This window comes from Podarcis erhardii, assembly GCF_964252035.2.
Source record: "Podarcis erhardii genome assembly, chromosome: 15".
NCBI classification, from domain to species: domain Eukaryota; kingdom Metazoa; phylum Chordata; class Lepidosauria; order Squamata; family Lacertidae; genus Podarcis; species Podarcis erhardii.
In genome coordinates this window covers 7065174-7079565 of record NC_138505.1, presented here as the reverse complement: position 1 = coordinate 7079565, position 14392 = coordinate 7065174, and the positions used below count along the sequence as shown (strand labels likewise).

At 42.9% G+C, this 14392-nt stretch overlaps 2 protein-coding genes across 2 annotated transcripts; one reads left to right on the top strand and one right to left on the bottom strand.

The window, feature by feature from the left end:
- Positions 1 to 287: 287 nt before the first annotated feature.
- On the top strand, positions 288 to 2338 carry LOC309330036 (uncharacterized protein). Its single transcript, XM_081841433.1, has 2 exons — positions 288 to 373; positions 1617 to 2338. The coding sequence occupies exon 2, from the start codon at positions 1635 to 1637 to the stop codon at positions 2136 to 2138; it is 504 nt and encodes a 167-aa protein (XP_081697559.1). The 5' UTR covers positions 288 to 373; positions 1617 to 1634; the 3' UTR covers positions 2139 to 2338.
- Positions 2339 to 8073: 5735 nt separating this feature from the next.
- On the bottom strand, positions 8074 to 9994 carry LOC309330037 (uncharacterized protein). Its single transcript, XM_081841434.1, has 2 exons — positions 9915 to 9994; positions 8074 to 8840 (listed from the first exon to the last, which is right to left on the bottom strand). The coding sequence occupies exon 2, from the start codon at positions 8820 to 8822 to the stop codon at positions 8325 to 8327; it is 498 nt and encodes a 165-aa protein (XP_081697560.1). The 5' UTR covers positions 8823 to 8840; positions 9915 to 9994; the 3' UTR covers positions 8074 to 8324.
- Positions 9995 to 14392: the final 4398 nt, after the last annotated feature.

Sequence of the window (14392 nt, the reverse complement as noted above, 5' to 3'; positions counted from 1 at the left end):
GCTGATGAAAGAGCTTTGGTGATCTCCATCTCCTCCTTCTGGGTGTTTCTGCTTTAAAACATCAGACAAACTGGAGCTATTTGACTCGAGGTCAGCAAAATTAAAAGGAAGGGAGGCACAAAGGAATAGGTGTCATGATTATGTTGCACTGTTACCACAGTTTAATTTTGTGGCCTCCCTTTTTGTGCTTCGTAAACTGATTTATTTATTTTTTGCACATGAAAGAACAATTGCCAACAATGATTAGCTGGAAAGAGGCAGCACCTTAGGCACTGGGGACTAGCAGAACTGTATAAAAGCTGAGACTTCCTTCAGTTCCTCCAACAACTCCATCTGACTCTTCCATCTTTACTTCATCTTCTCAAACAAGCAGGTAAGTCTATTTTCTAGGTGGAATATTCCCAGAGTTGTCAAAGGATAGGCTAGATGGACTTTCCAGTTAGGACAGGGATGGCTATCCTGTGGTCCTTGAGATGTTGCTCACATCATCCCTGACCATTAGGAATGATGCCTAAGGTGACTTGGGATATTGAACAACTGGAGGGCCACAGTTTCCCCAGCCCTACTTTACCCTCTGTAATTATATTTAATATGTGATCCCTGGCTGGTTGGGACACATGTCTAGGGGAAAAGAGGAGAAAGAGGGATCTTGCACATGTTGTTGAGCCAAAACTCCCATCATCCTCGGCCATTTGGCATGCTGGCTGAGGCGGATGGGAGTTAGAGGCTGGCTCTGCCACCTTACATTTAGGAAGGCTAAGGTGGGAAATTCATATTAATGAACTCTAAATTTGTTAGGGAGAATTGTGATATTTGGAAGGCACCACCAGCTTTCCATTGTCTCCCTGAATGTAATTTAAACACAGTCAGGGATAAACAGACAGGTGCTTGCATGCACACAGGCACACTTCTCTATTTTGTGGCACAAAATATCTGCATTTTACTGATAAGTAAGCCCTGTTGTGTTCACAGATGTTTAATCCCAGGTAAATAGATAAAGAATTACAGCTTTTCTCTCCCTTCCTTCCTTCCTTCCTTCCTTCCTTCCTTCCTTCCTTCCCTCCCTCCCTCCCTCCCTCCCTCCCTCCCTCCCTCCCTTTCTTTCTTTCTTTCTTTCTTTCTTTCTTTCTTTTTCATTCCTACCTTGCTAGAAAATGTTTTATTGTTCTCCAGCCTGTTAAAAAAATGTTTTTGATAGTATTGTAGACATAGCATGATTTTTTAAATTCAGAGCACCATCACTGAATCATCCTTCCAATATATATGAGTACTTTCTTATTTTTCTACAGCATCTACCACAGGGGTGTAGTTCTCACTCAGTAGTTATAGTGAGGTTCCTATAGTCTCATTACCCTTCTCTGCTATTCATGCTGGTTGGGTCTGATGCGAGTTGAAATCTGCAACATCAGAAAAAACTACACACTGACTCCCCCTGATGTACCTTATATCTGAGCTTTTATAATTATTTGGCCCTCTTTGGTTCTCATGCTCCATATTCAACTCAGTTCTTCAATTGTATACTTTAGATTCTTCTTCAGCCATGGTTGACTGTGGTCCACCCCCACTGAAGTGATGTACCCCACACTTATTTTCTCCCTTGGTGTTTTTGGTTTCAGACTCACCTCCACCCAACAATGGTTGACTGTGGTCCATCCTGCGCTGTCCCATCCTGTGCCTCCACTCCCATTGTTGGGTTTGGCTCAGCAGGAGGTCTTGGCTATGGTGGTCTCGGCTATGGATTGGGAGGTCTCGGCTATGGAAATGGAGGATTCGGCTCCGGATTTGGTGGTCTCGGCTATGGCTATGGAGGTGCTGAAAGAGCAGCCAACCTCGGAGTCCTGGCAGGAGTTGCCCCATCCTGCATCAACCAGGTCCCACCAGCAGAGGTCGTGATCCAGCCACCTGCCTGCGTTGTGACCATCCCAGGGCCCATCCTCTCTGCCAGCTGTGAGCCTGTGGCTGTTGGAGGCAACACTCCATGTGCCGTTGGTGGTTCCGGGATCGTAGGAGGCTATGGGGGCTTGGGCTTTGGGTCTGGTCTCCTTGGAAGCTCTGGCGGCTTCGGCTATGGTTTGGGTTACGGGAGGGGAGCACTCCTTGGAAAGAGGTTCGGGCGTCGTTTTAGCATCTGTTCATAGGCCAATTAAACCTGAGAAGCATATCCTGAACTGATATCCAAGTGCTGAATCTAAATAACCATGGCTGAAGAATCACTCCCCCTTTTATTTTAAAGTAGAGAAGAATAAGATCCTTCCACACTGTTTGTCTTCCTTGCTTCTTGTACAACTTTATGTACCATTTCCTTGAACTTTTCAATAAAGCTTCTTCATTCTTAGAATGTTTGTGTCTTGGTTTTTGAACACTAAGCCTCAGTTCCTCAGAGCAAACTGTTCAGGACTTCAGGTATCTGAAGCACCCTTAAAACTGGGGTGTAGTTGGGTAGCCCTCCATTCTAGCACCCTGAATGCTTTCCTTATATGTGGAAATAAATTAAGATATACCGTATTTTTTGCTCTATAAGAGTCACTTTTTCCCTCCTAAAAAGTAAGGGGAAATGTGTGTGCGTCTTATCGAGTGAATGCAGGCTGTGCAGCTATCCCAGAAGCCAGAACAGCAAGAGGGATTGCTGCTTTCACTGCACAGCGATCCCTCTTGCTGTTCTGGCTTCTGAGATTCAGAATTTTTTTTCTTCTTGTTTTCCTCCTCCCCTCCAAAAACTAGGTGCGTCTTGTGGTCTGGTGCGTCTTATAGAGCGAAAAATACGGTAGTCATCTTGATAAAATTCACATTTCCCTCTTTTTCAACACGAGTGCAGCGTCATCCTTCAGAGTGCCATGAATAGTTATTCATTCAGGGAAAAAACATGCCTTGAAACTGGAGCTAAGAATTAAGTTCGTTATCAGAGGTACCACTGTACATATAAAAAGGATTTAGGAGTCTTGGTGGACCACAAGCTTAACATGAGTCATCAGTTTGATGAAGTAGCAAAAAAAAAAAAAAAAAAGACACACAAAAAGAAGCTATTGCTATTCTAGGCTGCACCAACAGAAGTCTAGTTTCCAGTTCAAGAGAAGTAATAGTACCACTCTATTCTGCCTTGGTCTGACCACACCTGGAATACTGTGTCCAGTTCTGGATGCCACAATTTAAGAAGGCTATTGACACGCTGGACTGTGTGCAGAGGTGTGTGAGCTTTATGGACAAGTGGGTATTTAACTCTTGGTCTCCCAGGTCCTACTTTGACAATCTAGTCACCATCCCCATTCACCAGCCCTGAAGGTTTGGATTATTCCATATTGCTTCAGTGAGTGTCTCCAATGAGAAAGGGAGGCAACAGATATCCCTGTTTCAGCTTTCACAGTATTTCAATATAGACTATTAGCTGAATTTGTCCAGAATGATGCAAAATCCTTGGTTTATAGTTTTTTTGGGGGTTTTTTACCGGTCTTAAAACTTTAAATCCAGGGCCATAAACTTTTTTTTTTTTAAAGTAATATTTTATTGAATTTTCACAATGAAAAGATTATAAACAATAAAAAGAGAAAATACAAAAAAGATACAAAACCACAAAAATACAAAAAACAAAAATACAAACACTTAAGCTAAAAAAGAAGAAAAAGAAAAGAAAAAAGAAAATACTCCTTTCAAATTCATATCCTTCGTAACCTTATTTTCTTGACTTCTGCCCACCCTCCTTTCTTGTATTCCACTTCAAATTTAATTTAGCAAATTCATTTATATTAATTTTAACCTAAAATTCCTTCAAATATTATGTTTATTCAAATTTTCATCCGATATCTATCCCTTCTTTCATATTTTTATTTATCTTAATCACTTGAACCTCTTCTTCTCATTTCAATGTCCTCAACATTCAAAGATTTTGCAATGTTTTTGTAAATAGTTTTTAAACTTCTTCCAATCTTCTTCCACCTGCTCTTCTCCTTGATCTTGTATTCTGCCAGTCATTTCTGCCATTTCCATGTAGTCCATTACTTGCATCTGCCATTCTTCCAAGGTGGGTAGATCTTGTGTCTTCCAATGCTTTGCGACCAGAATTCTTGCTGCTGCTGTGGCGTACAAAAAGAAAGTTCTATCCTTCTTTGGCACCAACTGGCCGACCATGCCCAGGAGAAAGGCCTCTGGTTTCCCAGGGCCATAAACTAGAACTGTCTTAAAACAATCCTTTTCAGGGCAGTCAAATGCCTCACATCGTAGATCCATAAATAACACGAAATAAAATAAATGTGAACTTTTTTTGTCTTTATTTAAGAGGGTTATGGGTCAATAAAAATCTTTATCCTTCCAATCATGCCCTGACTTGGGAATGATTATGATGCAGAATGCCAACTAAGTATCAGGGATTTTGCCTCCTCACAAAATAATATAATATAAAGAAATTGATGGGTGACTCAGGGCTCTATCATTTTTCCAACTTTTGTGTAGCATATTTACTTTCTTCTCCTGAAATTTCCTAATTTAAAACTTCTCTATAGGTAGGGTCAATTGGCTGCAAAATTGGCTTCATTAGTAATTAGTATAAGTAATATCTTCCCTTTGGGGTGTGATTATCCATATAACTTTAAATAGTAGCTTGCAAAAAAAGGATATTGATTTATTTGGGGTCATACATCAATTGGACATTTGCTTGATTTATAGCAGTAATGTGAGATTTAAGTTTTCTTATTGTTGGAATAATTGCTATTAATTTAGTGTTTCTATACCCTGCCTCATAATAGTTCTGTTTTAAGAACAGTATTGATTTAGCAATTTTGTGTAATTTGAGAGCCTCTAGTTATTCTCTTTTGGCAATTATTTTGGCATGTATATGATTGGGGCCAGCTCCTTATGCTTTAATTCCAAATCTTGCATTCTGCCATGATTTGTGTCATTGGAAGAGAGCTCAATTTCTTTTAGTCTCATCCACAATGCAAATGCCTCAGACATCCCCAAGAATATTGTGTTGGACATCAGGTGAGGCATTCCTGTTGAAATAATTTGTTATAGCCATTTGGTTTGCCTCCTCTGAGATATCATGGTATAATAGGGATGGTTCCAACTGCCAAATACGGTAGGTTCAGGGGTGATATGATCTTGCATTTGCAACATGACTGTGGTAGGGGAATGATCTGATAGGATTATAGCTTCAATTTAAATATGTTTAATTCCAATATAAAGACTAGAATATTTGCAATTTCTGAGAATAACCGAAGCTCGGAAGAAAAAAAAAATACAGTGGTACCTTGGGTGACATACGCTTCAGGTTACATACGTTTCAGGTTACAGACTCCGCCAACCCAGAAATAGTACCTCGGGTTAAGAACTTTGCTTCAGGATGAGAACAGAAATCGTGCTCCGGCGGTGCGGCAGCAGCAGGAGGCCCCATTAGCTAAAGTGGTGCTTCAGGTTAAGAACAGTTTCAGTTTAAGAACAGACCACTGGAACGAATTAAGTACTTAACCCGAGGTACCACTGTATATTCTACAGCTGTCCAATTCAGAAAATGCCACACATCCACTAAATTGCACCTGTTAAAAAATGGGAGCATACTCTTCTTTCCAGATTACTGGTCAAGTGATGTGCTGGAAATTCTGTTGAGAACAAGTTTGTTACAAATAACATTCAAATTCCAAGAAAATATAATCTCGCCAATTTTTTAAATTTTTTTTATTTTGCAAACACCTAAGCATTTGAGCTATAAAGTGGGTGGATTATTACTCAGAGAGTAAACAGATGTGAAAGTAAGGGGATGATTACAGATGTGAAAGTAAGCCACAAAAATATTTTCCCCTCTGTCTTGGTTTTTATTTTTATACCTGAAAGTGAAATGATCAATATATAAATATGATCACCCCTCTGGAATACCTATTTCCAGCTGCCATACAGTTACTACCAAAGTAGAAGTGGGATGATAATCTATTAGTAGTGGTCACATGGGGTGTCTGTTGTAGAAAAATAATAATGTAGGGCCTCTGCCTTCTAGTACAGTCAGAGACCCTCCATCACTTGATGGCATTCCCCAGCCCTCATAAATTTATAGAAACAATATGGATATTTGCCATATCAATGATTTTCTTTCAGTAATATGTTTTAATGACCTTAGCTGAATCATATTGCACGCACATATCTGAACAAAACATCAATCCCATAAACATTTATCCTTTGGGCTTCTCCCATATAATAGTTTGGTTTGTTTGTGGTTCATGACATGAAAGCCACCTTGCTTGTCTCCTTCTCTCATAAGACTAGAACTGACTGTTGAACTATTTAGGACCCAGCGCGGAGGGACTTCACACAGAATATATTTGAATAATGGTATTCCCTCCTACAACAATTAAAGAGATGGCCATCAACTTTGTTGTTGCCAAGAGAGGATTCTGCTGGAGGAGACTCTTGAGAGTCCCGTGGACTGCAAGAAGATCAAACCTATCCATTCTTAAGGAAATCAGTCCTGAGTGCTCACTGGAAGGACAGATCCTGAAGCTGAGGCTCCAATACTTTGGCCACCTCATGAGAAGAGAAGACTCCCTGGAAAAGCCCCTGATGTTGGGAAAGATGGAGGGCACAAGGAGAAGGGGACGATAGATAGATAGAGGTGGTTGGACAGTGTTCTCGAAGCTACCAACATAAGTTTGACCAAACTGCGGGAGGCAGTGGAAGACAGGAGTGCCTGGCGTGCTTTGGTCCATGGGGTCACGAAGAGTCAAGACACGACTAAACGACTAAACAATAACAACAAGAGAGGATTAGGCAAATTCATTGGGTGGGTGGGGAGGCAATCAGTGGTCATTAGTCATGATGATTATGTTCCCTTTCCACTGTTGCAGCTAATATCTCTCTGAATACCAGTGTCTGGGAAACACAAATGAGGAGAGGTGTTGGTGTGCATATTCATAGAATCATATTGTTGTAGAGTTGGAAGTCAGAAGTGGAATGGAAAGGATTACCAGCTAAGGAGGAATGGCTTATGAAACTGATAGAATACCCTGAAATGGCAAAATCAGCTGCCATTTATAATAATCAGCTAAATAGTTTGAGGATCTATACAACTTTGTAACATGCAGAAAACAGCATTCTCAGAGAAATCAAAGACTGGAACTGAGGGAAGCCGGGGGGTGGGTGGGGGTGGGTGGGTTTTGTACGGGAGGGTGGGGGGAGGGAGGAAAAATGGGGAAAAAATAAGGATGATATGTTTCTGGATAATATGTTTTATTTTAATTTTGAATAATTTTTTTTTTTTTAAAAGAAATAGCAATTATGAGGTCTGAAACAAAATATACCTAATGCCAGGTTTGGTGGTCAGCAATATTGGGAAGGCCAATGTTTTCCCACTCGTGCACTGCCTTCTGAACCTATTAAGTGCCCCTTAAGTTCTCAGTTAGCTCAGGGTCTTCTAGACCAACATATTCCAGGATTTTTCAAACATGGGAGACTACCCTGGTATTCTTTTTGGGGGAATTTTCACCATAAGATGCCAAATCAAACAAGAGAGGGAGAGGGAGAGAGTCGACCACAGAATGCTTTTTAATGCAAATATGGATAGTGTCAAGTAGGCAAGTGTACAGATAGCAGAAATGAACAAGGCAAAGGCGGATTTAGTACAATATAGCTCTGAACTCATTCATGGATTAAATACTTTCAAGGGGGAAAGAAGGAGGAAGGAAACACGGCTGGAATTCATGCAAAAGATGTTGGCTTCTATGATGGTCCCAGGACAAGACACTGCATCATCTTCACCCATTCAGGGTCATTCCTGTCATCATCACAAATATGTTCTTCAAGAGTTCAATATATCTAAAAGTACTTACTACCACAACATCCCAGCAGGGATTTCCTTCCAAAGAGCCCACCCTTCCTCAGACCTCCAAGGTAGCCACCAAAATGGCTTCCAAGGAGACCTGACCCATAGCCATAGCTTCCTACCAGCCCAGAATCTCTTAAAGTTGAAGTATAAAACCTCCAAACATCTGACAAATTTTTGTTGGCCTTGAGACACATTCCAGTTTTAATTTAGTCAGCTGGACAGCTTGCTGTGAGGAACTGAGGCCAAGTGTTACAAAAACCAGCACACATGGGTTACTGTAATGTGCCAAAAGCTTTATTGAAAAGATTCAAGAAATGACATTGATAGCTGTATGAGAAATACAGAAGAAATTTAGCATATAAGCATCTTAGTTTTCTGGACTTCAAAGCAAAGAGGTGGGGGATGAAGAGGGTTCAACTTCAGCAGTGGTTTCTGGGATTAAGCTCATTTGAACCATGCCCAATGGATCTGTATCAAGCTCTCTGATTATAAGTTCATAATATGCTTCTTAAGTTTAATTGGCCTATGCACAGATGCTAAAACGACGCCCGAACTTCCTTCCCCTCCCGTAGCCCAAACCATAGCCGAAACCCCCAGAGCTTCCAAGGAGACCAGACCCATAGCCCAAGCCCCCATAGCCATAGCCTCCTACGATCCCAGAACCACCAACAGCACATGGAGTGTTGCCTCCAACAGCCACAGGCTCACAGCTGGCAGAGAGGATGGGCCCTGGGATGGTCACAACGCAGGCAGGTGGCTGGATCACAACTTCTGCTGGTGGGATTTGGTTGATGCAGGATGGGGCAACTCCTGCCAGGACTCCGAGGTTGGCTGCTCTTTCAGCACCTCCATATCCATAGCCGAGACCACCATATCCGTAGCCGAATCCTCCATTTCCATAGCCGAGACCTCCCAATCCATAGCCGAGACCACCATAGCCAAGACCTCCTGCTGAGCCAAACCCAACGGTGGGGGTGGAAGCACAGGATGGGACAGCACAGGATGGACCACAGTCAACCATTGTTGGATGGAGGTGAGTCTGAAACCAAAAACACCAAGGGAGAAAATAAGTGTGGGGTACATCACTTCAATGGGGAGTGCAGGGGATCTGTCAGAGTTGGTAGGATATTTCCCCCATTCCCATTTTCCCCAACTTAAACCATCTTCCTTTCTCCTTGATTGAAAATCAGCTGTTTTCTGTTATTCAACAAACATTAAGCACTAATTCATGCATTCTGTATTGTCCACTACAACCTTTCTCTCCATTGTGGGTCCTAAATCTTATCCCTCATGGTCCCAGGAATGTCAGGGAACGTCCCTTGCCTGAAGTCCTATACAGCAGCTTCTAGTCAGTGTAGACAATACTGAACTAGGGGTCCAGTGGTCTGACACGGTACAGGTCAACTTCATATGCTTCTATTTAAGTCAGCAGTTTAGACAGAGCCTTGAAGTCTAGGCTCTTTCTTTGTTTCTATTGGAAAGGTCATAGGGTCATTGGTCAGTGGCAGGATGCATGGTTTGCATGCAGAAAGTCCCAGGTTCAGTTCCAGGAATCTGCAGGTTGAGCTGGTAAATGCTCCCTCCTTGAAACTTTGGAGAGTCAAAGCTGGTCATTGTAGATGATACCAATTTGCATGGACCAAGAGTCTAACTCAGTATAAGGCAGCTAAATACATGATTTCATAAGATAGATACAGAAAAGAAGCCAACCAACAACATGAAGGATTAAGATTCCTGGTTGAAGGTCTCTTTGGCGAGCCCATAAAATATTTGAGTGGGCTGCCCTCCCCCCAAGTTGATTAGCATTGCCATTCAAATGGCGTAGGCATGCTTACCTGCCCCCCATATTTTATTCAATTTGGCACCCCTGGCGAGAGCTACCCATCTCACAGAATAAAACAGTTGCAATTCAGTTATTTGAACCCTCTTCATCAGTGCAAGAATCATGCAAATGCAAGATCCCAGCGTAGATTTATAGAATGGTAGGGTTGAAAGGAAACAAGAGTGTAATCTAGCTCAACCAATCCAGGAATCGTTTTGCCCAATGTGGGGCTCGAATCCTTGACCCTGAGGTTAAGAGCCTCATGCTCTACCGAGTGAACAAGTGACTTACCAAAGTCTCAGAAGAGTAGAAATGGAGAGAAGGAGATGAAGTTCAGGGAAGCTGTTGAGATATCTCAGCCCAGGGAACCCTTTTATACTCTTTTGACTGGATCCCCTAATGGCCCCACAGCTGGCTTGTATACACCCCCTGTTCCTCTGAAGCTTGAATTAGCAAATGATTTGTGATATGCCTCAGGCCCCTTAATTATTTTAATAAGAATGAAAAATGAGACAAAAGTGTTAGCATTTCCTCAACTTCCCACAACGCGTCTCTCCCACTCTGACACTTTTGATCTTGGCTTCTTAATTCCTCTGCAAAACAAAGTTAAAAGAAATGATTGTATGTTCCTTTTCTGTCAGACAGATCAACAGATACGTTGTCCCCATTTTTTCTCTTCAAAATAGCTAAAGTAGCTGTGGGTGTTCAGAGTGGGCTACTTGACTTTCATATCCAGGATTTCAGTTGATCTTTCCAGCCACAAGATATTGCCATCGTTCTCTATCTCCACTGCAGTGGAAACCATTGGGAAGAAGGCTATGGAAATCACATCCTTCTTGTGGGCTTTTCATTGAATCTGGTCGGGCACAGTGAGAACAGGATGCTGGACTAGATGTGGTTTTTCTTTTTATCTATTTTTCTGATTTTTTTTTCTTCAAAGCAAACAATCCTCTTGTACCCCCACCTTCCAAGAAACATCCCACATATTAGCAATGCAGACAGTGCTGTTAAATATTAAGCAGGTTAGTCTCAATGCTTAGAGTTGGTTTTTATCATTTGTATCTTCCACTTTGCCTTAACTGATGGTTCCAGAGCGAGCAATGGGTGGCTGGTGGTGAGGAAACAACATTGTTCTTTCCACTGTGTTGATTAACATATACCATAGAGTTTCAAAATGATCTTTGGTCTTTGTGTTCCTTGGTGCTCTAAAATGCTTCCCTGGTGTCTCCACAAGAGCTATGTTCCATAGTCATCATGCTTCTGAAGCTAAACTAGTTGCTGTTTTCCAATGCGATACGATATGATATGATAATCTTTATTGTCATTGTCCCATACAGAACAACAAAATTGAAAAAAAAAATCATCTACATCAGACATTCAAAAACCCATAAGCCTGCTATCCCAGCTATCCCAGCCTGGTCACAGTAGTGTGTTTATGAATTTCTAGATGTAGACAAAAAGACTATTAGATCCTTCCACATTTAATTTTTATGGCCATCTCTAAACAAATTAAGTACAGTGGTACCTCGGGTTACATACACTTCAGGTTACATACGCTTCAGGTTACAGACTCCGCTAACCCATAAATAGTGCTTCAGGTTAAGAACTTTGCTTCAGGATGAGAACAGAAATTGTGCTCCGGCGGTGCGGCGGCAGCAGGAGGCCCCATTAGCTAAAGTGGTGCTTCAGGTTAAGAACAGTTTCAGGTTAAGTACGGACCTCCGGAACGAATTAAGTACTTAACCTGAGGTACCACTGTACAGCTAGCTTTTAATCAGGTTGCATTGCCTGCCTGTAATAAAAGAGATCCCTTCAAATACAGTTTCAAAAAATAACTGTATAAGTAAAGCTCTAATATTCACTGACACAAGGTTATCATATATACAGGTACCCAATAAAGCAGCATTATTTGACAGCGTTAGTGAGAAAAAGTTTTTTGGGGGGGAAATAGGTTTGATGTAGCCAGTGATGGTGGGAGTTGTGATCCAGCAAAACATCTGGAGAACTTCAGATTTAGCTGCCCTGTACTAGAAAATGGTGCCAGTAAATAAGGGATCAAATATTAAATTATTATAATAATAATAATTTATTATTTGTACCCCACCCATCTGGCTGGGTTTCCCCAGCCACTCTGGGCGGCTTCCATAGAAACCAAAAATACACTAAAATATCACAGATTAAAAACTTCCCTGAACAGGGCTGCCTTAAGATGTCTTCTGAATGTCAGGTAGTTGTTTATCTCTTTGACATCTGATGGGAGGGCGTTCCACAGGGCAGGCGCCACTACTGAGAAGGCCCTCTGCCTGGTTCCCTGTAGCTTTGCTTCTCGCAATGAGGGAACCGCCAGAAGGCCCTCGGGCGCTGGACCTCACGTCCGGGTAGAACGATGGGGGTGGAGATGCTCCTTCATGTATACTGGGCCAAGGCCGTTTAGGGCTTTAAAGGTCAACACCAGCACTTTGAATTGTGCTCGGAAACGTACTGGGAGCCAATGTAGGTCTTTCAAGACCGGTGTTATGTGGCCTCGGCGGCCGCCCCCAGTCACCAATCTAGCTGCCGCATTCTGGATTAGTTGTAGTTTCCGAGTCACCTTCAAAGGTAGCCCCACGTAGAGCGCATTGCAGTAGTCCAAGCGTGAGATAACTAGAGCATGCACCACTCTGGTGAGACAGTCCGCGGGCAGGTAGGGTCTCAGCCTGCGTACCAGGTGGAGTTGGTAGACAGCTGCCCTGGATACAGAATTAACCTGCGCCTCCATGGACAGCTGTGAGTCCAAAATGACTCCCAGGCTGCGCACCTGGTCCTTCAGGGGCACAATTACCCCATTCAGGACCAGGGAGTCCTCCACACCAGCCCACCCCCTGTCCTCCAAAAACAGTACTTCTGTCTTGTCAGGATTCAACCTCAATCCATTAGCCGCCATCCATCCTCCAACCGCCTCCAGGCACTCACACAGGACCTTCACCGCCTTCACTGGTTCTGATTTGAAAGAGAGGTAGAGCTGGGTATCATCTGCATATTGATGGACACCCAGTCCAAACCCCCTGATGATCTCTCCCAGTGGCTTCATATAGATGTTAAAAAGCATGGGGGAGAGGACGGAACCCTGAGGCACCCCACAGGTGAGGGCCCAGGGGTCTGAGCACTCATCCCCCACCACCACTTTCTGAACACAGCCCAGGAGGAAGGAGCGAAACCACTGTATAACAGTGCCCCCAGCTCCCAGCCCCTCTAGACGGTCCAGAAGGATGTTATGGTCGATTGTATCAAAGGCCGCTGAGAGATCCAGCAGAACTAGGAAACAACTCTCACCTTTGTCCCTAGCTCGCCGGAGATCATCAACCAGCGCGACCAAGGCAGTTTCAGTCCCATGATGAATCCTGATTGGAAGGGATCCAAATGGTCCGCATCCTCCAGGCGTGCCTGGAGTTGTTCAGCAACCACACGCTCAATCACCTTGCCCAAGAATGGAAGATTTGAGACTGGGCGATAGTTGGCCATACTGGCCGGGTCTAAAGATGGTTTTTTAAGAAGCGGTTTAATGACTGCCTCTTTCAGCGGATCTGGGAATGTTCCCTCACAGAGGGAAGCATTCACCACCCCGCAGAGCCCATCGCCCAGCCCTTCCCGGCTTGCTTTCATTAGCCAGGATGGGCAAGGAGACAGAAGACAGGTGGTTGGTTTCACGCGTCCAAGCAGCCTGTCCACATCCTCGGGGGTAACGGATTGAAATTGATTCCATGCAACTTGACCAGACAGAGCTCTAGCACTCTCCCGCCCCAGCCCTGCTCCCATGGTGGTGTCTAGCTCCTTCCGAATATGAGTGATTTTATCTGCAAAAAAAAACTTTGCAAAATTGTTGCAGGAGATCTTGGGGTCTTTACTTATTATATCAGCCATCCTGGATTACATGAATTTCCAATCTCTCTGCAACTCATAATGTCAAAGTTGCCAACAAAATGCAAAACTTAACTAAGATGTAATAAAATTCCTGAATAGCCACCTGTTTCCATATTCATTCTTATACAAGTATCAGAAATCCTATCCTCTCCCCCATCAATATGCAAGATTGCATGGGGGCTGATAGGCAACTTTTTGGTGATCTGTTGTTTATCCATACTGAGAGTAGACCTATTGAAAGAATGACTTGGTCACCCTTGATTTTGATGGATGCAACCTAAGAATGGCATCCACCATCACAATCATTTCAGCTATCTGTGTTTGTGATTTGTTGCTAATAAATGAAAGTGTTTCAATGGTTTCTGAAAACGGGATTGCTAATTGTTTGTTAACCATATATATATATATATATATATATGGTATATATATAACATAAAAAACTTCTATATATGTGTGTGTGTGTGTGTGTGTTTAATGTTTGATGTTTTGTCATGTTTTTAATATTCTGCTAGGAGCTGCCCAGAGCGACTGGGGAATAATAATAATAGTATTAGTAATAATAGCATTCTTTTTGGGTGTTCAGGGTGTTCAGGGAGGGATAGTGCCTCTGTTTGGGGACACAACATGCTCCTTTTTGGATAATTTGCCCACCTTTGGTCCCCACCCTGCACTCACCTGTGGCTCCCAGAAGCTGGCAGCATGAGACATTGGCCACACCCCAGGAGCAGCTTCGACTGTCCAGGTGAGGGTAGTCAATGGGCCTCAAACCCTTGGTGAGCTAGGGACTTTCCCTGCTTGGATTGAGCTAACGAGACCAATAGTCGGCCCAACAATCAAGAAGGTGGTTTCTGCATGAGTTGTATAGGGAA

Coding starts and splice junctions, on each gene's coding strand:
- LOC309330036 (XM_081841433.1), top strand. CDS start 1,635: ATGGTTGACTGTGGTCCATCCTGCGCTGTCCCATCCTGTGCCTCCACT.
- LOC309330037 (XM_081841434.1), bottom strand. CDS start 8,822: ATGGTTGACTGTGGTCCATCCTGTGCTGTCCCATCCTGTGCTTCCACC.